We start from the raw sequence: 23,432 nt of genomic DNA on the forward strand, positions 1-23,432 counted from the left end.
CAAAGCAAAGGCCTGATTGGTAGCACCGCACTTGGCCAGAAACCGCATGTCAAACTGTTCATTTCCGCAAACAGCGCGGTTTGTCAATCAGCCACGTCAACTGGGGCTCAACCGGAGCCCGCATATGTCCCTGGATTCCGGTGGGAGACAATTCCGCAGGGGCAGAGCCTGCTGACAGCCGCATAAATCAGATGAATGCCAAACGTCGGATTTGGATGCGGATGCGTCGGTGTCATATTGTGCGTAGTGACTTTTATTGCCAGGCCGCCCGTTAAATATTTTTCCTATGCACAGACAGGCCTCCCTCATTTGACATTTGACATTTGCCTTTCGCATCACAATGAGAGCCGGGGATATTCACGCTGTTTAGTCTGCAAATAGGCGCGGCTCAAAACAATCCGCCCGCTTCTTCTTAATTTTCCAAATTGGCGTACATTTTCCGAGCTAAAAGGTTGGAATTTTCCAGCTGGGTAGCAGCTTTGTATAGCAGAGCTTTAAGTCAACTTCGCCTGCATTCATGACAGCTGAAAAAAAAACTTCTGGAGGGTAAAAAACCCTGCATTCCGTCGAATTTTAGGCCTGCAGTTTCGCAGGGGCTTTGGGTGGAAAAACCTCTCTCGGCAGTTATCTGCAACGGACTCCATTCGGGCAATGCAATTTCCATGTCAGCGACCAGTTTTCCTTTTTCACTCTTCTGTTTCGTTTCAGCTGGCTTATCGATAGTTTGCCATTCAACTTTTTCCACAACTCACACAGGGGGAGGAGAGGGCAGAGCCCTTAAATTGAAATCAAGCGTAATATTTTGGGGGGGTGGCAGGGAAAAATATATGCGGGAATATATTCAGTAAGTTTCCAAAGGGATTATAGGGGTTTTTTTGGTAGAAGTTTTTATCTTTTCAAAAGTGTTTTTAATAATTTTTAAATTAATTTAAGGTGCAGACCTCCCACTTATTGGATTCTTTTTAAGCTCACTCAATTATCTAGCATAAACCTGCTTAATTTTCCACTAAAATATATGATATTTCACCTTTAACCCTTCTTTTCCTTGACCAAGTAATCAGCATTAAAAAACGAAACATGACCAATTGCAATACAAAGCGCGAGTAGCATTTACCTAGCCATAAACACTCACTTAATCAGGCTGTGCTGCTGCCGTCATTAGGGATTCCATTTTGTGCTTCATTATGACCTCCTGAATGTTCCACATTTTCTACATTTCCACCACTTGGATTTCTTCTTCTCTGATTTTCCGCTCGCTTAGTTGCCGCTGGCCAACGGGGCGGATGCGGATGAGAATGCTTTGGACGGACCGCACGCCGTGTCAATAAATGAGCGGGCAAAGCATTAAATTGTAATTTTTTAATTACACACAAAAGATTTAATGACTGCGGTGGTAATAACATACAACAGACGTTGCCATGCCCCCTGACCTCGCCTCCTGTGAGTCCTGTAGCCAGAGCCGGGAGTATGGAGCGCTTAATTACATAAACGGCGAGCTGAGCAAGAAGACTTTCGCTGTACCGACAGACGGCGAGTGTAAAATCGAGATAATAAGAAAATGGCGAAAATTAAATTGTTCTTCTGTGCGCGCCAAGTGACCAATTAAAGCGAGGCGAGAGCAAAAAGTCCCCGAGTTTGAGTTTCAGTCGGAGACTCCCCGGGGCCACATCCGCGAAACTCCTTTTTGCTCGGCTCCTTGTACTCCACTCTGGCTTATTAGCCACTGAGATTTACTTGAAGTATATCTCTCTCCAGCGGCTGTCGACGGTCGTCTTATGCCATCTCTTTGCTTTCTGTTTGTTTAGCAATAAAAATAATTTTTCGCTTTCTAATGATGCCACAGAGAAGCAACCAGAGACGGCCAACTAAATTAGCGCCATCGGCCTTTCAGCAGTCAGCAGTCAACAGTCGAGATATATACGGTACAAATGTACACTTAAAACAAAAAGATAATTAATTATAAATGCATTAAAGTCATAAATATTTTATATTTAAACACCTTGTAAATTTTTGATAGCCCAAAGATCGTGTTGTGCAATCATTTTAAGGGAATTAAAGGTTTTAAATAAATATAATTATATGGAATTTTTTTTATTTAAAATTTATTACCTTACTAAAATATTTAAAATAAATATTTTCAAAAACCTTAGACAGTTTAAATACCCCCTAATTTCCTCCAAGTGCATTCCTTTCCAGCTATAGAGTCCTAAATAAAAGTTGCTCCACAAACTAACTAATATGCCAGAGTCCTCGGACCCCACAAATCTTGTATAAAGCAAATGCATTGGTAGGACCACTCCCACTCACTGCCTTCCAGCTTCCACCTTCCTCCTACCCGCCCCTTTCCTTGCCATTTTCTGGCTGTTACATTTGCTGCCTGGCTGTTGTTGAATGTTTTCGTGTGTTTGCCGTTTGTTGCCAACACACTAATTACCGCAATTAATTATGCTGCCTGCGGAACAAAGTCCGTCGGTCGAAAGTAGAGGGCCCAGAGCGAGGCCAGTAGTACAATTTCCCCATTGTTGGCTCGCTTTTTGGCTACAACTTTAACTGAAAAGTGCCGGGTGGGCGTAGAATTGAGGGGTTTGTAAGCTGTTTTTATCCTTTGTCTCAAAGCGCATATCAAATGATATGGCTTACTCTCTCAGCGCCCATTTAATTTGCTTAGCCAACTGATTAAAGCCACATTACAGAGTGAGCAATATGCTGCAATTGTAAATCAATTAAGTGTAAATAGATAATGCTTATTAAAGCCGTTTATGAAAACAATATGGCAGCAACAAGTGCTGGTGATATGGAGTTACTGCAAAGAGGATTTAAATGTGAAATTTAATTTTTTGTAAGACTCTTTGGAGTTTATCAGAAAAATAATTGAAGGGATTTTTACTGTAAGCTGCATTTACATATGTTATTTTACATGGATGAAATATTTCAATTCAATTTCATATCAAAGATATGATTTTAAATAGCAAGTCCCCTTAATAAAACAAATATTTTGAAGTAAATTTAACTATAAATTTAACAAAATTCAACTTACTTTAAGACGTTCCTGTTCTTTAAATCCTTTAAACTAAGAGACAACTTTATCTAAAGTTGTCGAAACCATTCAGAGCATCCTGCACCAGGAAAATTCAATAATAGTATCTCACATCTGCCATAGACACCCACTTAAAACCCCTCATTGATACTTTAATCCCACTAGATGTTGAGTGTTTTTCAACAAACTGGGATTTAAATAAAATCTCCATTTACCCGGTCCGGCTTTTGGCCATGGCCATCAGCCATCGGCAATCGCCGAGCGGCCATTAAGCAAATCACAATACTGTCACGTGGCAACAGAGAAACAATTTCGCACTCCTCTACTCGAGAGCCAATGGTAAAACATGCTTGAAAATTGAAAATTATGTTCAAAATGCACTCAGCAACATATGGAGTTTCAGGATGCACAGGAGCAGCCGGAGCAACCGGAGCAGGAACTCCATCTGTGCCACGTTTGTTCCTGTCAACGCAATGAAGTGCAACATTTTCTATATACGAGTCCTGTTGCCTGTTTGCTTATGCGGATGTGGCAGCAAACTATACTATATAACATGCATAAGCAAGCAGCACCTTTGGCAGCAAGCCACTTCATATTGTAAATTTGGTAGAAAATATTTTTAGTGTCGCCAGGATTTCCCGCTTCCATCGGTGTCCTGGCAACAGGAACTGCCATTGTTGTTGCCCGACGCCACCTGTGCTCGGTACTCGGAATTGTGGCAGCAAGTGCTGCTCCCGGATCCTTTCCTGCTTGGCACCTGTTTGCCCGGACCACCTTTTGTGGTTCCCCCCTGGTGTCCTGGAGTGCTTTTGTATGCATCCTAATGCAATCCTTGTTACTGCGTTTGTTTGATTGCTTCCTCAGGTATTGTGTTCCAGTGTCCTCTGGTTTGTATGCTTTAATTAGAGCTACTAGCTGGCAGAGTTGCTGAATAAAAAACAAGCAAAGAAGAAATTATATAAATTATAATTTATTTTATAAATAAATAAACATAAATCGCTACTTTTATAATTCGAAACTCTCGGAAAATAAGAAGAATAACAGCCAAGTTCCCCATTAAGTTCCACTTGCATTGCATTAAATTTTGAAATATTTTTGCCCTGGCTTCCATTTAACTGGAAGTCTAGCTAGCTCCATCCGAGTCCTATTTACACAGGACATAAACAAGCTGCACGAGCAGCTGCACTTGACTAAACAATACACAACTTATAGTCGGAATATCCTGGGCACAACGGAGCTCGGCTAAGGGACTCCAAATTCGATTTCCCGCCAGCCAAATGGAAACCGAGGGACCCGAACTCCCTCGCCGGACGACTATATGTTCTCGGAGAGCAACAATAAGCGAAAGTTAGGGCAAATCCCTGCTTGGCTGCACATGATTTGGCCGAGTTGTTGTCGCTCAAGCACGCAGCCAATCAATATCAATCGCAATTCAATTTCAATCTCAACTTCAAGCCAGAAGTCGCTGTCGTCTGGCTTTGGCGATTTGAAAAATGGCAGAGTGCACTTTGCACAGTTGCGCCAGTAAATTACTTCGAGGGTGGGGAAGCTGGTGGCCATAATGAGCAGCAGCCCAGATTCGGGGGACTCCCCCTGCCTTGCCAATGTTTGCGTAAATTTGCGCAAGATTTGTTGCCATCAAACGAGCGTCGAAATTCGCGTTTGATTAATGCCGCCAATGCATTTCTGTCCTCTTGAAGGAGCAACTGAAGAGCGCCGAGCTCCTTGCAGGTGCCGGAGCAACAGGCAGCTGAGGTTATTAATGGTTTTCTACGTTTCTGTGCAGTCTGACATGCAAATTACAAAACTTGCCAAACTTTTGCCACCGTCAACGCCGACAGTCAACGGATAAAGATGGCTCATAAAAAGTGCAAGAAACTGGCAGCCAGGAAGTCGAACAAATAGCATGGGAAGCTCTTGAGAAAAAAGCTGAAAAGAGTCAAACAAATAAGCAAACAGACTGTCCAGACAGACTCAGTGGAAGAAGACTACAAAGTTAACACTGAAAATGAAATGACAGAGTTCTTAAAAAGGAGCAATTCATTGACAATAAAGTGTCTGTGGAATAATGAATTATAAAATAAACAGAGCTCTGATATTAATTATATGTAAGTCAGGGAAATATTTGGTAGTTTCAACTTTAATAAGTACTTATTATGAAATTAAGCTATTTAAATGATATTTTTTTGGAAAAATTAAAGTTTAAAAATATCATAACTCAGTTAAAAAAGCATTAAATTCAAATAGGAATGCTTTTCTATGCTAGTTTTTTGTAGGTTAAAAAATCTGCATACTGCATTTAAAATTATAAGATATCAAATATTTTACCAATTTTTGAGAATTTTAACGATGTAACCCCTTATAAAATTTTGAAAAAAAAAAAAAAAACTACCCGAAAAAGTCTAGAAAGATTCTCCTTTTGACGCTGATTAAGAATATATATGATTTATAGGTTCGGAAATGACTTCTTCACGGCTTTATGCCAATTCGAATTAAATTATAAAACCCTTTAAGGTTAATAAAACAAGTCTTATATGTAAATTAAATATCTCGAGGAACCTCCAATTTCCTCCCATTGAACTCTGCCAATATATCTGGCCAAAACTATACCTCATCGACTCATCTCATGCTAAACGGACTCAGCTGGTCACAGAAATAGTTTGGCCAGAAACATTTCAACAACTTTGGCAGTTTTGCATTTTCTTGCAATTTTTGTTTTTTTTTTCTGCTGTTGGATTTTGTTTAATTTTTGTATTTGCTGCTCAACCGGTTTTATTTTTTTGCTTGCCCGCAAAACTGTTGAAAAATGTTTTGCCCATGCAAATATTTGTAAATCAAGCGGAAACAGAATTACGAGCAACTTCCTGGTCGCAATTGCTGTTTTCTGTTAGCCAAGGCAGAAAAAAGAGGCAGAGGCGTATTTAAAAGGGATTTAATGAGCTGAATAAGGGGGGTCTTAAAGGAAAATAAACTAAGGATCTCCAGATTACTTATTTATTATCTAGAATTTATAGTTTGCTTTGTTTTTAACGCTTTATTATTATTATTTTTGTATTGTTTATGATAATTCTTTCTGATTACCTTATTTACATATTTTAGCAAACATAAAATCCCATATCCATGTAGTTTTATGCATATTAACAGAGATTACCCCCTTCTCCCTCCCTGTTTCCATTTCACACAGAGACATGAACGTGTTGAATGCCCAAAGTTCATCAAGTGACCCATCGTCCCTTTTTTCCCGCCCCTAATTGGGAGAGGGATCAGGAGCAGGAACAGATTCTGAATGGTGATTTCAGGGAGCAGAAGGCAGGCGGAGGAGCACCAGCTTTGGGTTAATGTGCCGCATTGAATTGTACCTGTTCTCGGCCCAGCGGGCAAGGATGTTCTCCTCTTTTCACCGTTTGACCCTCATTTGTTTGCTTGTTGCGGTTCCCACTGCCGCTGATGTTTTGAACTTTAGCAGGTGTTTGAACTTGGCTGTATTTGCGTTTGCGGCCGCAGCCAGTACTGCTTATTCAGTGTACCTGGTGCGAGGTTCCGGCCCGTGTAAATATATGGAGAGGCTCGAGTGCAAAGCGAAATATGATTGCCGAGAACGTGTGGGCCCCAAAAAGGTGAAAAGGGCCTAATAGGAATATACATATATGAGTTGTTAAACGGTGCGGATATGAAGCTGATGTTTTCTCAGTTGGGGTCACTGATTGGTTTCGGTTCAGCAATTTGGTTCCTCATGAGCGAGGCTTAATAAAAAGTATTTTTAATGATTATTTGCAAATTATCCTTGGTAAAAGCCTCTGTAAGAAACTGTTTAATTTATCTTCTTAACAACCATTAAAAACTGTATAAAATGGGTAAAATTCATGGTTAATTAAATTTTTTTTAATTTATTTTAAAAGTAGCTTTTGTTCTTGCATGTAAATGTTATGTTCTAAGGAATGTTAACATTTACACTTTCTAACATTTTACGTAAATTTCTTTTACATTTACAAAGAGTCCTTATCAAGGACACACTCCTTGCTAAAAGCTTATTTGAAAAGCTTTCTATGTTTGTTCATTTCCGTTGTGGGTAAAACAACGCCTCCAAAAACAGGCTCTCATATTTTACCTTTACATTTTAGGTATATAAAATATGTATAAATATTTTTAAATGTATAAAATAACGAATAAATAAATATATATGCAACTTAAGGATCAATTACATTTGATACATATTTGTGTCCCAATAAATATATAATGATGAGAATACTGTGAAAGATACTTTCCTGTATATCTTTGTTGTATTAAGTCTTTTAATATCTGATTTTTTACAGCTGCATTTACCTGCCCAATTAACCAATCAACTGTTAATTGGTTGCCTAGCTGACCATACAAGGAAATCACCTGTAATCTCTTCAATACGCGGAAAATCACACTTGAAGGTTGTCCCTGGCACAAAGTCCACCGATTGACAGGACCTTGAAAGCGCTTTCTCTGGTTTAATTACAATTGACATTATAATGAGTGTTGGCACCTTTGGCAGATGGTGGCATTGAAATTGGTAAGGTGAGAAATTTGTTAATGTAAGAGTAAGTAGCTTATGCAGCACATTCAACCTCTGAATAAAATATTAATGATTAAACCCACAAGAAGTTTAAGTGTTAAATAATATAAAGAGAGAATTATAATTTGTTTAAAAAATATATATCCTAAAATAAATCAACAAAACTTTAACAAAAACCGAAATGCTTACCAAAATTACCAACCTACATGCAGTTAACCCATTTCAGCTTAAAATACATATTTTTCTTTGTGGTGTAAACTCAACCCGCTAACCGGCGGATTTAAGTTTGTGGTTTTGCGGTTATGCTACAAGTGCTTTAATCTGGTTTTTGAATTGCAAGCTTGCAGCACGTTGGCTTTGACACGACCTACAACGTACGTCGTAGGGGGAACCACAATTGAATTATAAAGTTTATCGCATGCAATTCACACAAGCAGCGGCACGAATGCATTTTTAACAGCCATCGCAGGACTCGAACCCCCCCGCCGCCACTTGCTAAAGCATTCCTTTGTGCATTTCTAAGCGGAGAAACTGAAACAGTCCCGACAGCAATGCGAAATGTTTTCCAGCTTTGGCAAACTGATTCGGAGCTGTCTTTCGTGATGAAAGGATTCCCCCTTATTTTAAGATAAAGAAAACATCAGAATAAATTCAAGGCTTCAAGGAGAGGAAACTCTTCTTCCACCGAAAAAACGTGGCCTTTTAATTAATGGCTTTAAGCCGTAATCAATGTACTTTCCTGATTAGCTATCGCTATCGTTTTATTGCGCATACGCCACGTGTGCCGTTTAAGTACCCTCGGAAGCTCTTATCCTACGTACCTTTGGCAAACGAAACAAAAAAAAAGAGAAGCTCATTAAAATGTTCCGAAACTTAAAGGCAAAAGTCTCGATTTATGGCCCCTCTAAGTCCCACGATCTCGATAGGAAGGCATATGATGAGGCGACGGAACAAAAAACCCGAGGTCAGCGCTCGATTTCCATTCCTGCCAGCAATTGCTGCCGTCTGAGACAGATTTGGACCGTGCTTATTTGTACAATAGCCCCAGCGTTTGTCTTAAGGACCGCACTTGGCAGTTTTAGCCAAGCCACAGACACAGCCCACACACACAGACAAACCGCTCACAAAAGCCGCAGACCCACTCGCACTCACACTCCGCGCAGTCAATAACTTAGACTGTCCTGTCCCCGACATTGTCAGTCCTGTCCCGCCCCCAGACTACGTTATTCAATTATGCAAAAAGCAGCAACAATGCGTTTGGCAACATGAAAATTATGTTTTTAATTTTTAAGGGCACAAAAAAAAACAAATGGTAAGGGAAAAAGGGCAACACACAAAGAGTCCCAGGCAATTTGGCCGACCACCAAACGCATCAAAAAACATTAAAAAGTCAGGAGTGTGTTGCAAAAAGGCAAAAACACTACTATACACACTCAAAACAACACTCTCTGAAGCATGTACAGTGGGGCAAAATTAGTGGAAAGCTATTAAAAGTGTTGTAAGGGAAGTTTGCTGAAATATTTAATTAAAATGTATTTAATTTGTGGGATTGTAAGGACGTTTAAACTACATACAAATTTGTTGAAGTAACTTTGTTAAAGCTAAAAGTGCTTTTAACTGAATTTTTAATATCCTGAAAACATATAACAACAAATTTATGCCAAACTGCAAAACTATATAATTTAAAATTATAATTAATAATAAAAACCCTCGTACCAAATCCTCCTTGTCGCCCTACCTTAACCCACTGTGGCTTAAACCTATTTGCTAGTCATCTAGCCAACATCAGCTGGCACTTAAGTGCCCAGGACACTGACCAGGACAACGTTGAAAAGCCAGGAGCAGAGAGACACAGCAGGCAGGGGCAGCAATACAGCGGCAGCAGCACATAATCAAGAGGGGGGTTTTTTTTTGTTAGATCCGGAGCACCAGCGGCGGGCAACGCACTAAATCGGATTACCCCAGAATTATCCTTGTTGGCATTTATTTTGGCCATGGCTTTGACGCACACCGACTCACGCAGGGAGCAACTTGTTTGCTGGCCACTCAACTCCATTCCAGCTCCCACAACACACACACACACACATCAAAAAGAAAGCCAAAATATATATGTATTAAGTAAACAAACGAGAGAAAATAAAAATAATGTCAACTTCCGTTCTGCTTAGGCAACTTTTGACGCCGTCCTCTCGCCTGCTGTTTTAACTTCTCGCTGCCGTTGTTCTTGCTTTTTGTTTACTTTGAATTGCAAATTCTTTTTTTTTCGTTTTTTTCTCTTTTTTTGGCTGTTTTACGTTTTGTGGAGCATAATGAGCCGCGAGTGCTGCCACAGCCAGAGCATGCGTGTCCCATTGTCATTTAGCAGTTTACACTCGGAGAAAAGTGTTGGTGGGGAAAAGAAAAGCAAACTAGCAGGGAAATGATTTATTTATAATTTAAATTGGGTTTAATTTTAAGATGAATATTATTTACTAATAATATTTAATATTTACTAAACATTATTAATGGTAATCTGTAATTAGATTTGATTATTTTAAGGAGAGAATAAAGCACATACATGAGTTTAAAGGACTCTTTTGAAAAGTATTTATTTATGGTGGCCTTGATCTTTGATTTATATATCCTTTTCTCCCTCCGCACTGTCTGGAGTACGCATTTCAATGCGGCAAGTACATTGCTCAACCAAAGGCCTCATGCCACGTAAATCGATTAACACCTCACGTTCGACTGAAGGATAAGCGCGCTCTACAGCAAGAGAGAGGAGAGAGGCGGTACAGCCAGGACACAACCACAGTCAATGTCATCGAGGAAGGTGTCGAGTTGTGCGTGCTGTGCGTATGCCTGTGTATGCGGTAAATTAAGCATTTTGGCCAAAATGGCACGTACTCGCCGAAGGATTTCGCCCCTTCTGGCTGCCACTTCCACTGCCCCCGATTCGGCGGCAGGTTACCACATCAAAAGGCAATCGCTGCTGTAACTTTCCAACTAATTTACATAGGGTTCTCCCGAACCTACGTGACCATGCAATTTGCATTGGGCCTGCGTGTGTGTGTGTGTGTGTCGTCGTGGCTGCAACTTTTAAGCCAAGTCTAAGCTAACGCTTTCCGCTGCTGTCAGATGGTGCGTTTAAAGTAAACAAGCTGCCAGGATAGATCCTGGTCCTGTTCGCATCTACTTGGCATCCGTTTAAGATTGATTAAGACGTATCTATTGTCGAACACGTTGGCTTGTCCTTAATGCCTTGGCACGTAGACGGGCACCTCCTCAAGTGCCGTAAGCCAGCCATTTTATACAGTAAGTTAAGGGGTATGTTGAGGAGCTTACGAGGTTTATAAGAGGGTATTAAAAGGAGTCAACATTATTATAGTTTCCAATACGTATCCTTGATGTAAATTATAAAATAAAAACGGAAAAGTTTAAAGGCTCATCTTAACGATTCCTTTTAGTATCGCTTATATTTAAGGCTCGTCCTGGGTAGCAACTCTTCGAGGACTCAACCCAATCGTAACCCACCATCTTGATGCCATTTTTTTGCCGCCATACATACAGATGTGTTGGTATCGTGGCTCGGGTGTTCGTGATAAAATCACATCTATAAACATTAATCGCTCTTTTATGAAGTGTAATAAATTTTGCGTTACACGTTCAGATGGAATTTAACGCCCTGCGACCTTTTCTCAATGCTTAAAGTCTTCCAGCCTTTCCAGAGAAAATAAAGGCAAGCTGTGGCAAGTTTAGTTTCTCTAAAAATAGCTTTATTCATATTTGATTGGTACCCAGTTTGGTAATTGGTTTCGGTTCGTGTTTTAGTTGTAGTTTTAGTTTACTTGTTGCTAGTGTGTGTGATTTTTTGAGTTACTTCTCAGTGGCATTTAGTTGCAAACAACATGAACAAACATTTAATAAATACACTCAGATAATTCTTATATGAATGTCATATAACAATCACGATTGGTTGATGGAATACTTATACTTGAAACGATCTAAGCAATTTACATTCATATACAGTTAAATAATTATCAATATTATAAACATTATGTCGTCCTATCCTCCTCTTAAGACGTGTAAATTTGTTTGGTGTTTGATTTATCCCTAGAATCGAGTTAATAAATAAATAATCTGCACTACGTTTCGCTATTAATGAGAGACTTCTCGTTACTTTGTCCTATTTTCAAGTAAATATATATCCACTGTTGGGCTCGCAGAATGTTCAAACATTTGCCAAGCACTTGTCCCATTGTGTTTTTCGGATGTCCTTACAGATTTTTACAATTTCATTGTCATTTCAGCGGTCCATACAATTGCTGTTTGCACTACAAATTGATTTACAATGTTAAATAAATTGTGCCTGCTGCAGGCGAACAAAAAAAATTATATTTTCGTATATATATCGTGCCATTAATTGTCATTAAGTATGCGAAAAACAAAAGGTACGTGCACTCTGAATGAAATATGCATCCAATTGAGAATTTGTTTTCATTTTAAAACAGCAACAGCTTATGAATTTTCAATAAGACCTTTAAAAGCATATATAAAAATTAAATTTTCATGGTTATAATGCCATTTCAATGTCCTTGAAATCCGCTAAAAACATACTTATTCATGTTTGCAATTAAATAAAATTAAATAAGCAGCTTTGGGTGAATATTTTACCAGGAAAAATTAAAGTAGCTTCAATTAGCTTAAGTGGAGTCATTTTTGGTCAATTATTTTCGGTAACTACTTGCCTGAACTCTATGTGTGATTAATTCTAACTTATAAAAGACAAAAGCTATTCGCTAAACAAAGTTTCTTTAATATTAAATAAGATTCTGCTGAACTTATAATTATTTATATTTCGTAAACGGGTTATTTTTCTTGTTTTTTAAACAGATTTAATATTTGTATTTCTTATTGGTCACATGTTGCTCGTTTGTTTGTCGATTACACAGGTACACAGCCAAAAATTTCCACGAACCATTTCAAGTTTTCCATGATATTTGGGTGCTCCTGAGTAAAAGTCCCATACAAAATTATTTTCCATCACCTACAGGTTCCGCGGTATACCTAAGAATACAAAAAACCGATGTTTGCCGACATTTTGAATTACGTGGCCTATATAATTGGACTTACCTTTATTATTTTCGGTAGGACCTACTCTCAATACATCACGGCACTACTAAAAAATAGTCCCAATCGTGGACCATTGCCCATGTCTTTGGAATTCGACGCCAAAGTTGAAACTCCCAAAATATTCAACATTTCTGTGATGAAAAAACAATTCTGAGAATTAAATCTTATATGGAACTAATTTTAAATATTAATTGAATCTATTGTTCATTGTATTCTTTAATTTCGGTTTAAAGCGTTTTCATGAGGACATTTTATTGGATTTATTAAACGAATAAAACCGCTTTTTTGGTTTTATTATCTACTCCTATTTGCTGTCAAATTTCAAATAAGTCAAGGCAACCTATAAAATAGTAGTAGATATGTATCTTTTTATATATAATATACATTTAATTTTATATTAAATAAAAAGGTCTTCCGAACATAACATTTTTAAGACAGCTTAGTAGCCAGCGATAATCCTTACATATTTAAGTTTAGTCAAAAAGAAAAAATGTATATTATATATAAAAAGATACATATCTACTACTATTTTATAGGTTGCCTTGACTTATTTGAAATTTGACAGCAAATAGGAGTAGATAATAAAACCAAAAAAGCGGTTTTATTCGTTTAATAAATCCAATAAAATGTCCTCATGAAAACGCTTTAAACCGAAATTAAAGAATACAATGAACAATAGATTCAATTAATATTTAAAATTAGTTCCATATAAGATTTAATTCTCAGAATTGTTTTTTCATCACAGAAATGTTGAAAATTTTGGGAGTTTCAACTTTGGCGTCGAATTCCAAAGACATGGGCAATGGTCCACGATTGGGACTATTTTTTAGTAGTGCCGTGATGTATTGAGAGTAGGTCCTACCGAAAATAATAAAGGTAAGTCCAATTATATAGGCCACGTAATTCAAAATGTCGGCAAACATAGGTTTTTTGTATTCTTAGGTATACCGCGGAACCTGTAGGTGATGGAAAATAATTTTGTATGGGACTTTTACTCAGGAGCACCCAAATATCATGGAAAACTTGAAATGGTTCGTGGAAATTTCACAAAGTTTAATTTTGTGTTCCTGTGTTATTTTATCTGGCTTTTAGGTACTGTGCAGAGTTCACTTTGAAAACCGTGAAATGAACAAACGGAAACCTAGAGACACTCATCAATTACGATTCTATTTGGTTAAGTATATATTTGTACATATGCTATGTGTATGCTTCTGTCTGTGAGAGTATGAGTTAACAACTTGTTTGTTATTGCTTTCATTTAACACTTGCCTGGGCCCAGGCTTTCAACTTAATTACGAAGGCTACTTGGACTACAACTAACTGCCTCCGACGCCTCTGCTCTCCTGCCTAATCTTAATGTTAACTCAAGGGTTAGGATCGTGTTCAGATAACCTCGGGATGAATGTATGCATGTTTTGGTAGTTGCTGGGGTCTATACAGTGACTACTGTGATTTACTGGCCTAAAAAGTCTTAACTGCTCCGTGAACATCCTTAGTTAAACGTCTCTACATCGGTGTGTATATATATAGTATATATAGTATATATCCATTGATTTTACATTAATATTGTATATGCAGCATAATTAACTTTGATTATACACATGTCTCTGGGAGAAGAAGAACCTTGCATTCCTGGCCTCGACCTTTGATTATGTCCCCATGCTAATTGAGAGCTCCTCCTCCTCCTCGGCTAAGGACTCAGGACTTCCTTCGTGGCTTCTCCTTAGGCGCTAGTAATTGATATAAGTAGTGGGCTTAGTTCGGCTCGGACTAAACACTGTCGGCCTGCTCTCAAAGATAGTTGGGCCTGGAGACGCAGCAGAGCAGGCTCATGTTCTTGCATATGTAGTTCTGGCGCCTTTTGGCCTGCCAGGGTCCGGTTGTGTCCAGTGCCGCGTTGCGTTCTGCAAAAACCAGAGGGAAGAGTAAACATTTAATGAATGAGATGCACAGAGCGAGAGTAGGTGCGAAAAACACACAGAAAAATTTTTAAAAGCTTCCTTTTATAAGTAATTAATTATTATAAAAATAAAAACAAAATGTTTATTACAAATGCTGGGCAACAAAGGATACCTTCTTCATTTTTACATCGAAATAAAACTTGTGTAGCTTCCTCCCTGTACACCTTTAGCACTCCCTCTAGCAATGCCTGTCGTTGTGCCCTTTTTTGTATGCTATACTTTTTGGTTTGCCCCACGGACTTTGCCTTGGCCAAATATCAAAGTGCATGGCAATGGAACTGCAGGCTCCGGCGGCAATGAGACCGGGAGCCTGCGCACTCCGCACCCAACTCACCCAAGTATGCCTCGTGCTGCGGCATATACTCCTGCATCTCGGAAAGGAGCACGGCTATATCCTGCGAGTCTTTGGTGATGCTGCATAATTCCTCCTCGTTGAAGTCGGGCGTAAACTGTTTGCACAACAAAATCTGGCTGATGACATTGCCCAGGTTCGAGGGCCCGGCGCGGTTCTCTAAAAAAATAGAGCAAAAGATATGGGTCAGAGTCAATAGATAGGCCAAAGTGCAGCCCAGTGGGGCTTTTCTGCCGCTGTCTGGCAATAAAGCAAAACCATTTTGTTTGACTTTTGCTGATGCCGCCACAGCAAACCGTATTAATTTGTTTCGTTCATTTCAATGCAAACATTTTCCTTTGACGTTTGCATTTTCCAACTTTTTTATTTATTTCCGCTTTGCTGCTGCTTCATTAGCTTTGGCATTCGTTGGGGAAAAGATACTAATTTTATTTGTAATACGCTTTGATGTTGGCTTTACTCTGCATAAATAAAATACCCACAAATTGGGGGCTTTTAAAGATACATAAAGTTAATACATAGCTTGACACATTTCTCTATAAAACTTTATTTCTTTTATATTTTTCCTTTTTTTTATATATTTTCCCCTTGATTGATAGATAAAGTCATCAATATTCGATCTGCTATTAATCATCATCCGTTATAGTCCCATTAATTACTTATTGTTGCTGTCGTTTCTAAAAACTTGCAGAGCTGTTGCATCAAAACATTGCAATCTATTCGATCAGCCGTGGTGGCGTATGCGCAATATTCATATATCACAATATCGCGTATACAAGAATGCATGACCAGCATTCATCGATGGCCATTTATATGATGGGTATAAAATTGTAAAGGGGTGTATTTCTTTAAGGGTTTAATTTTAAAGATTTAAATAAAATTCTAAAGTTGAATAGAGAAATACTTTAAAAATTTAAATACAGTTCTGAAATGGAATTAAGAAATAAGTGAAGATTTACATAATTATTTTATAAATAAATTATATAAAATAAATGGAAATAAATTATTCAGGTAAAACTAAATTCCTTTTAACAATTAATTTAATCATACTAAGCATAGGTGGAAAATGTATTTAATTTTATTTTAAATCAATTTATTTAGTTTCTCCAGTTATAATTCTTACTTTTCCATAAAAAACCTTGATTGTAAGTTTTAAATTGTTATTTAAGTTTCTATTTATTTTAGTTTTAAGCTAACAATATCCTAGGGCATTAAATGCTCTTATCTCTCTTTGATTTTTAAACTCTGGAATGCAATGAAATTTCGCTTGCATGGCAATAATTAAAGCACATCCTCTCTTAACTCAATCCTCCACCCCGTACATTTTGGTTAGCAATTACAACGACCAACAGATAGACAGAAGGGGAAAAAACAACGTTTTCAATTTTTGAATTTTTTATTGCTTATTCTGCGTTGATGGCATTTTCATGGCACTGCAGAAATTTTGTTTGTTTTCATGGCTGACGGAGGGCGTCATAAATTCGCTGCGCCACCAGCAAAAGCCACATCGGAAAGCCCAACAGAGCCTGACACTGGCAGTGGCTCTGTAAATATTTACTCCCACAGTTTCCCACAATTTTCCCCATTTCCCGGTGTGTGTGTGTGTGTGTTGACAGTGAGAAACCAGTGCCAGTGCAGTGGCTGTAATTTATAAATTTATGATCAGCAATTGGCATTTGGCATTCGCATTTGCATTCGCCAGGCAGATTTCCATTCCATGGTCAGTCCCGGCGACAAATCAGTTCGAGGCTTGGCTTTCTCTCTCTCTCTCTCTCTCTGCATATTTTTGCACTGGCACGTCCACATTAAACATGGCGAAAGAATGGCAATCAAAGCCACAACTGCCACTGCAACGGCAACCAAACAAACAATTGTTGAACGTGCATCGAGCAAATGCCTGAGTGTCCCTGCCTTGCATGCCGATGTCAAGGAACATCCACACCCGTTAAGAGCCATCCAAAATGGGGGAAATATTTGTGCCAAAGTGCCACTAAAGTCAAGAGTCACAAGCAATTGTGGTAGAAAAACTGTCTTACCAAGCAGAAAATTCGAAAGAGGGATTGCTTTAGAAAAATTAAATAATTGTATAGTGCCAGCTAGCTATAAAAATATTTACTAAATTTTAATATAGATCTAAAATATCCCCAATATGTTCTCTTAAAGCCAGTGCTTCTATAGATTGCAACCACAATTACTCTGGCCAGTTTAAACCAATTATGTGTACCGAACCGAACTCCATTCAGCCAAAGTCCTCGTCCTCGCCTTCTGACTTTGACATTTGCTGGCAACAGCAAATTCCCAATGACCCGCAACATGCTCGCTGCCAACTCGGACTGGTGTAAATCGTGGGTGCGTGGGGTTGAATTAAACTTACCATAATAGCCGGACATATCCATTGGCACGACTTGTATGAGGCGATAACTTTTCACAAGTTCACGTAGGAACAACTGGGCCATGTAGAACAGCAGCACCAAGTGCGGGTTGTCGGTGAGGATGCCATCGGCCATGGCGCTGCAAAGAGCACAGGGAAAAAAAAGGGAAAAAGCTATGAAAGCAATGCAAGGTAACGTGAACATTCGGATTTTCATTCAGTTTCCCGGGTGTGGGCGCCTGCGATATTATAGAACTGGAATGCCGCATTGTGTGGGCCGCATTTGTGGCACGCCAAATTGCATGCGGAAATTGTGAAATGAAATTTATATGAATTTATGACATTTCCTTTTTTTTTTGTTTGTTTTTTGGGTCAGATGTGGTGGGGGTCATCAGCTGGCGACAAACTAATTCATTTCCGGCCAAGTGTCGAAGGTCTAATTCCACGATCTGGGTTCAGCTGCCCTACTGCAGCAACAATTGATTTTTTTTCAAACTATTAAATCGACGAGGGAACACTTTTTGCATGCACTTGGCAGGTCAGAACACTCGAAACTTTATAAACGTTTAAAAATGTGAATTTTTTTTAATAAATGAAATCTGAAAAAATTAAAAATTAAAATTAAAAGCAGATGTTCAGTGAATGTTAAATAAATGTAAAAGTTCTCATAGAAGTGTGAAAAATTATTTTTAAAAATGTTGGGAGAGTCTGAACCCTTAAAACTTTATAAACGTTTAAAAAAAGTACATTTCATTAACTAAATTAATTCGCGGAAAATATTTAAATGAAGAGCATATGTTCAAAAAATGTTAGAGAAGTGTAAAAGCTCTCACAGAATTGTGACAATTTATTTAAAATAAATTTTGGAACCGTTTCTCTAAAGTTCTTCTTAGAAATTAAGGGTTTTATTGATAAATTACTTATAATAATGACTTAAATTTATTGCTTTATTCACTTTAACTTCCCTGTGACTTTCCACAAAGGGAAATGAATTTCTAATTCCACGATCAACGCCTAAACGACATTTTAATTCAACTAAATTACCATTACGAAAATAATTTATGTAACTTCACGAAGCGCTCTGTAACAGTCACAGTCGCAGTGGCATAATTCATTTAGAAAACACTCGGAATTTACAGTGGGTCCTGAGCACAAATTGCTGCTTAGTTGACATTAATTTCAGTTTTAGCTGGAGCTACACAGACGGAGCAATTATGAACGGGGGTCCTGGAGTGGGTCACAAATATAAATTGCCATAAACATATTTGCAGCTACACAGGAATAAATTCAATTTGTAAATTGCTTTTGCATAGCCCAAACTCTGCGTAGCTGGAAATGAAAAATATATATTTTAGCAAAATAACCCCCGACTCCTGGAGTGGAGCGTAGGTCCTGAAAGGTCCTGAAAGTGTTGCCGTGTCTTCTGATTTCATCCTCCTCCGCCATGGTAAAAGCATTAAAGCAAATAAATTGCAAATTAATCTTCCCCCCAAGGTGTATTCTATGGCAGGGTGTGAGTATGTGTGAGGAATTCCGTGAAAGATTCAGCTTAAAGCGATTTAGATTTGGGCTCCCTGCTCCTGCGAAAGTGGATTGTTTGCGGGGGGTAAGGATATTCGTAGTTGGCGTACCTATTTCTGTGGAAAAATATCCCCAAAAGCATGTGCAAAGAGGGAAATATTTGTATACATTTTAAATGTGATGGAAATGTTTAATATTCTAGAATACAAATTATACGGAATACATGTCCAAATATTTAGTAGATGTATAAATGGAGAACATGATCTACCAATTAAGCCCTCATCCAAAACAGATATTAATATTTTATTATCATACATCAACATTTATATACTAATAAGAGAGAGAGCAAAGAGAAACGAGATAATGTAATGCTTAAATCGCAATCAAATTAATGCTAAGCGATTTCCTTGTAAAAACTGCAAGTTGTAAATGGCAGAGAGCAATGTTTTAACGATTTCCTCGAGTCCTTTTTATTCCTTCCCTCATTTCGCAGCTCTCGCATTCTGATGGCTGATTGCGGTGCGCGGACATTAACGTGGGTCATTTTCGCCACACCAAGAAAATCGCAATAATAAGTTTCGGGCAGCGAAACAAAATCTGCAAAGCATCCTGAAAACCCCCCCAAGAAAAAAAGAGAATAGCCAGCAAATAAAGAGCGAAGGGCAAACGGACCCAAGCAGGAGCCGGAGAAAGGAGAGAAAAAATGGCCAGACCATTGTCAGCAGCTGGTCTTGATTACAGTTCGGACGTTATATTCATTTATTGCAAATAACAGTGAAATATATATTTTTTATTCCCTCCCTAGATCCGACGAAATGTTGCAAAGAAAAATTGTACAAAAATATATGCGGAGAAACGCGTTTGGGACCCAGGGCCCAATCGAAGTTATTAAGTGCAGCTGTATAAAGTTGTTAAAATTGCCGCAGTTTACGACCGGCTATCGAGACGGAAAATGCCTAAAAAACGTCTGCAGCTACGTGACGGGCTCTCCCTAATTGCGTAACTCTACCCACTTCCCAGCTGCCTGTTCCCTTGTCTGCTGTCTTCCATAATTTGCTGTCATTTTCACTAACATGACCGCAGAACATCGCCAGAACAGCTTGGCATCCGGCTAAGAGAGGAGCTTGGCATCAAGTGTCGAAATAATAAACGAAATAGCCGACAGCGGTAATAAAACAATGCACCAGCAGGACCAGCTTCGAGGGGACAATGGGCTAGGCGAAGAGGAAATGGGGTAAATAATAAAGTTAAAATTATGAATAATTAATTTATAAATAATATATCAAATAATTTACAATCCTAAGGGAATTTAAGATCAATATTAATGTAACTTAAGTTGTTCTAGGTTCTTTTTGTAAAATAATTTATGGAAAATTTCTTTCAATATCTTTAAAGTCAATTTAAATAAATTTTAAAAATATACCGCAGTATATAATCAATGCCTTAAATATTATTAAACATTTTTCCACAGTGCATTGACAACAACAGTTGCAGGAAACATAAAATTTCCGACACATAGCCAAAGTCAACGCCATCGACAACGTCTAGGAGATTGGCTTTGGCTTTGATGGCGCTGCTGTCCCCGGAGGTCGGACTCCTTGTGTTATGTTCTCCCACCGGACTCTGGGCAATTGTCGGATTGTGTTTTCGATGCAGCGAAGGACGATGGAAGTCCTGGTCTTATTTGCAGCGGAAATGCGTTAAAGTCAACGTGATGTGGAAGGGGACAGAAATGGAAATGGTTATGATATAGGGGGGTTTGGTGGCGACATAGTCCAGCCCCCGAGGACTCTGTTGACTAACTCGCTGTCAAAACAGAAGGAACCGGACTCACCGAGCAGCTAAAACAAAGGCAGCGGCAGTAATTTAGCAACAACAAACAACAACTGCACATAACTACAAGGCAAACAGCAGAACAAATGCGAAGTAAGCGCAGGCAAATAGACAGATAGATAACATGAACACAACGGCGCAAACACGGCGAAATGGACCGAACGTCGCCTCCAAGGATATATGTCCTATATACACCATGCACTGTGAGGAAAATGAAGAAGAAAGTGGGTCAGATTCAAGCTTTAAATAGTAAAGAATTAGCTTTTAAATAGATTTTTAAACCTACAACTTCGTTTCGATATTATATTTAAGAAAAAATCCACTATAAAATGTACTTAACATTTTTAATATATATTTTAATACTTCTGAAATTAATAAATGCTTACGTTTTTTTCCTCAGTGCATTCGTGTGTAAGTGCGAGTCGTCGGACAAACAAACAGGCAAACAACTATCAATCACTCAAGGCAGTTGGCAAAGTGCTGCCGCCATCCAGGAGTGGGAGTGGAGATGGAGGTGGAAAATGGAAATGGAAATGGGCATGACTCGGGGTAGACTGCAAGAGTGTCTATTCCAAGGTGGTTTCGTCTAGGGTTTTGGGGTGATTTTTCCCCACTTTCTGACAGGGAAAACCACTTGCTTGCCTTGGAGGCCCCATCATCAGGTATCACAACTTTGTCGTCTTGTTTGGCCAATGAAACCACAAAAGTGAAAGCTAAATGTTCGTTTCTATTTATGCTTAAAGTGAACTTTGTGGGCCATGTTTGAGTTGTTATTATGAAATGTTTAGTTTGTGGTGATCTAACATAAACAGAAAATATATCAAAAAGTTCACTGGAATGTATATATAGTTAATTAATGTATATTTAAGTCTTAAAAAAATATATAAATAAAAATTCTCTTATATCTCAAAATGCAAGCTTCTTAAAATAAATCTAAGAATACATTAAAACTTGGCCATCTAAAAAGTTGGCCTTTTATTATTTTTGCAATTTTAATTCTTTTTAAGCACTTTGACTAATATTTCAGCTTCTTTTCTTCTTGTCTGCTGCCTCCTCAGAGTATGCAATATTCTTCAAATTTAAGCCAGTATTCCTTTAGCTTTTTCAGTCTGCTTGCCTACGGTTTTCCACCGTTTTTCCTTGGCTTTTTCCTGCAATTCCTCAGTGCTGTATCGAGTTGTTTGTGACTTTGGCTGTCTCACATGGGGTCATGCATGTGTTTACAAAACATAAAACAGCAACAAACAACGAAACACTGTCAGAAAGTTTGGCTCTGTCATTGTCAAGTTGCGCCCAAAGTTTTTCCCCCAGACTTTTCCTTCTTCAGACCGGCTTTGTTCATTTTCCGAGCATACTTTTTGCTTTATTGAACTTTTACTTTCAATTTAACTTTGAGTCCTGGAGCCAAGCTCCGATTTTGCGTTTGCCGACTGTCGCTTCGCTAATTCATTGTCGTCACTCATACGCCATGTGCGCCCATTTGAAAGCGGAGCCTGTGGAAATGGGGAGAGGGTGAAACCTGAGAGAACGTAAAGCTGCTCGTCGAGTCGTTCATTTGTGTCAATAAAGCAAAAATTAATTGAAATCTCCTCGTTGTCTCTGGCTTGCTGCCAGCCAATCATCAATTCAACTGTCTCTGCTCCTGGGTTTTTCCTTTCGTCTGCTTTCTGTTTGTGCTCTCTGCTTGTGCTTTCTTCCTGCACTTTTGGCCACTGGGTTACATATGGAAAAATGCCGATGCGGATGCTCGTCTCGTTATATTGACATTTCGCCACTCCAGAGTGACATTTAAAGCGTCTGCTCGATAATAAATCACATTGTCATATGCCAGCGTGTTGTGCTTAAAAAGTTCCACCAAAAAGAAGTCAAATTTGACAGTTACACAGAGCAAAAAAGCTGTAATTTTAAATTCATTGAGTTTTAATCCTCAGGAAGCATTTTTATTTTACTTTAAATTAATTCAAAAGCAAACTTATATTTTCTGTTTGTGTAAACCCTCAATGCCACGTTCTATTGGTTGTGTGTCTGAAATTACAAATATTTTATGTATTGTGTGTATGAATTTCCCCTCAAGATGTGTGTTAAAAAAAAAGAAAGAAAAGAAAATAAACTTTGTTGGTGTTGTCGGGATGCGATAATGGCACATGTGTGGCATCCACAGGGGATTCCATCTCGGCTCCTCGGTCCGGGCATAAATCAATAAATTGAAGTCGGTAAGCAGAGACAACGACACACAGGCGTTAAAGTTTTTGCGCCTTTCCAGCTGACACCCGGTCTGAAGCTCTCTCTAGAGTAAATCCATATCACATTGATGGCGAGTGCCACATTTACCATTCCGTTCATTTGCCAAACAAAACGATTTTTAACCACATTCAAACTTTCCATCGAGAGAAACAAAAGCCGAGCACAACAAGGTTTAATGAAAAAAAATTACCAAATATGCTGTGTGCGCCCCCGAGGCAGCTCAAAACATAAAAAAAAACGAATGTTATTAACTTTTTTTTTTGGGGAGCCTGAGAGTTTGTTCTGATAAATTATGCAGCACTTTGAAATTGAATTTCAAACTCTGCCACTAACTCATTTTGGGAGGAGCAAGCGAGAGAGCATTCCAAGGGTCCTCAATCCGAGTCCAACAAATTGTTATTTATGTTATCCCTTCCACTCTCGCTTTTCTCGACCAAATTTGACTGCAATTAGATTTG

At 38.5% G+C, this 23,432-nt stretch overlaps 1 protein-coding gene across 2 annotated transcripts in view; it reads right to left on the minus strand.

The window, feature by feature from the left end:
• Positions 1-13,542: 13,542 nt before the first annotated feature.
• dcma (decima) overlaps positions 13,543-23,432 on the minus strand; it is a 28,119-nt gene continuing 18,229 nt past the window's right edge. Inside the window, exons 3-5 of one of the 2 annotated variants that reach the window (XM_017169983.3) lie at positions 17,380-17,516; positions 14,988-15,164; positions 13,543-14,596 (exon numbers count right to left, since the gene is read on the minus strand). In XM_017169983.3, the coding sequence (XP_017025472.1) occupies positions 14,484-14,596; positions 14,988-15,164; positions 17,380-17,516 (427 nt within the window). In that variant the 3' untranslated portion in view covers positions 13,543-14,483. Of the gene's footprint in view, positions 14,597-14,987; positions 15,165-17,379; positions 17,517-23,432 lie in introns of those variants that run through there. The other variant, XR_011444347.1, reaches the window with a different exon arrangement.

Source organism: Drosophila kikkawai, chromosome 2L, assembly GCF_030179895.1.
Source record: "Drosophila kikkawai strain 14028-0561.14 chromosome 2L, DkikHiC1v2, whole genome shotgun sequence".
Classification (NCBI taxonomy): domain Eukaryota; kingdom Metazoa; phylum Arthropoda; class Insecta; order Diptera; family Drosophilidae; genus Drosophila; species Drosophila kikkawai.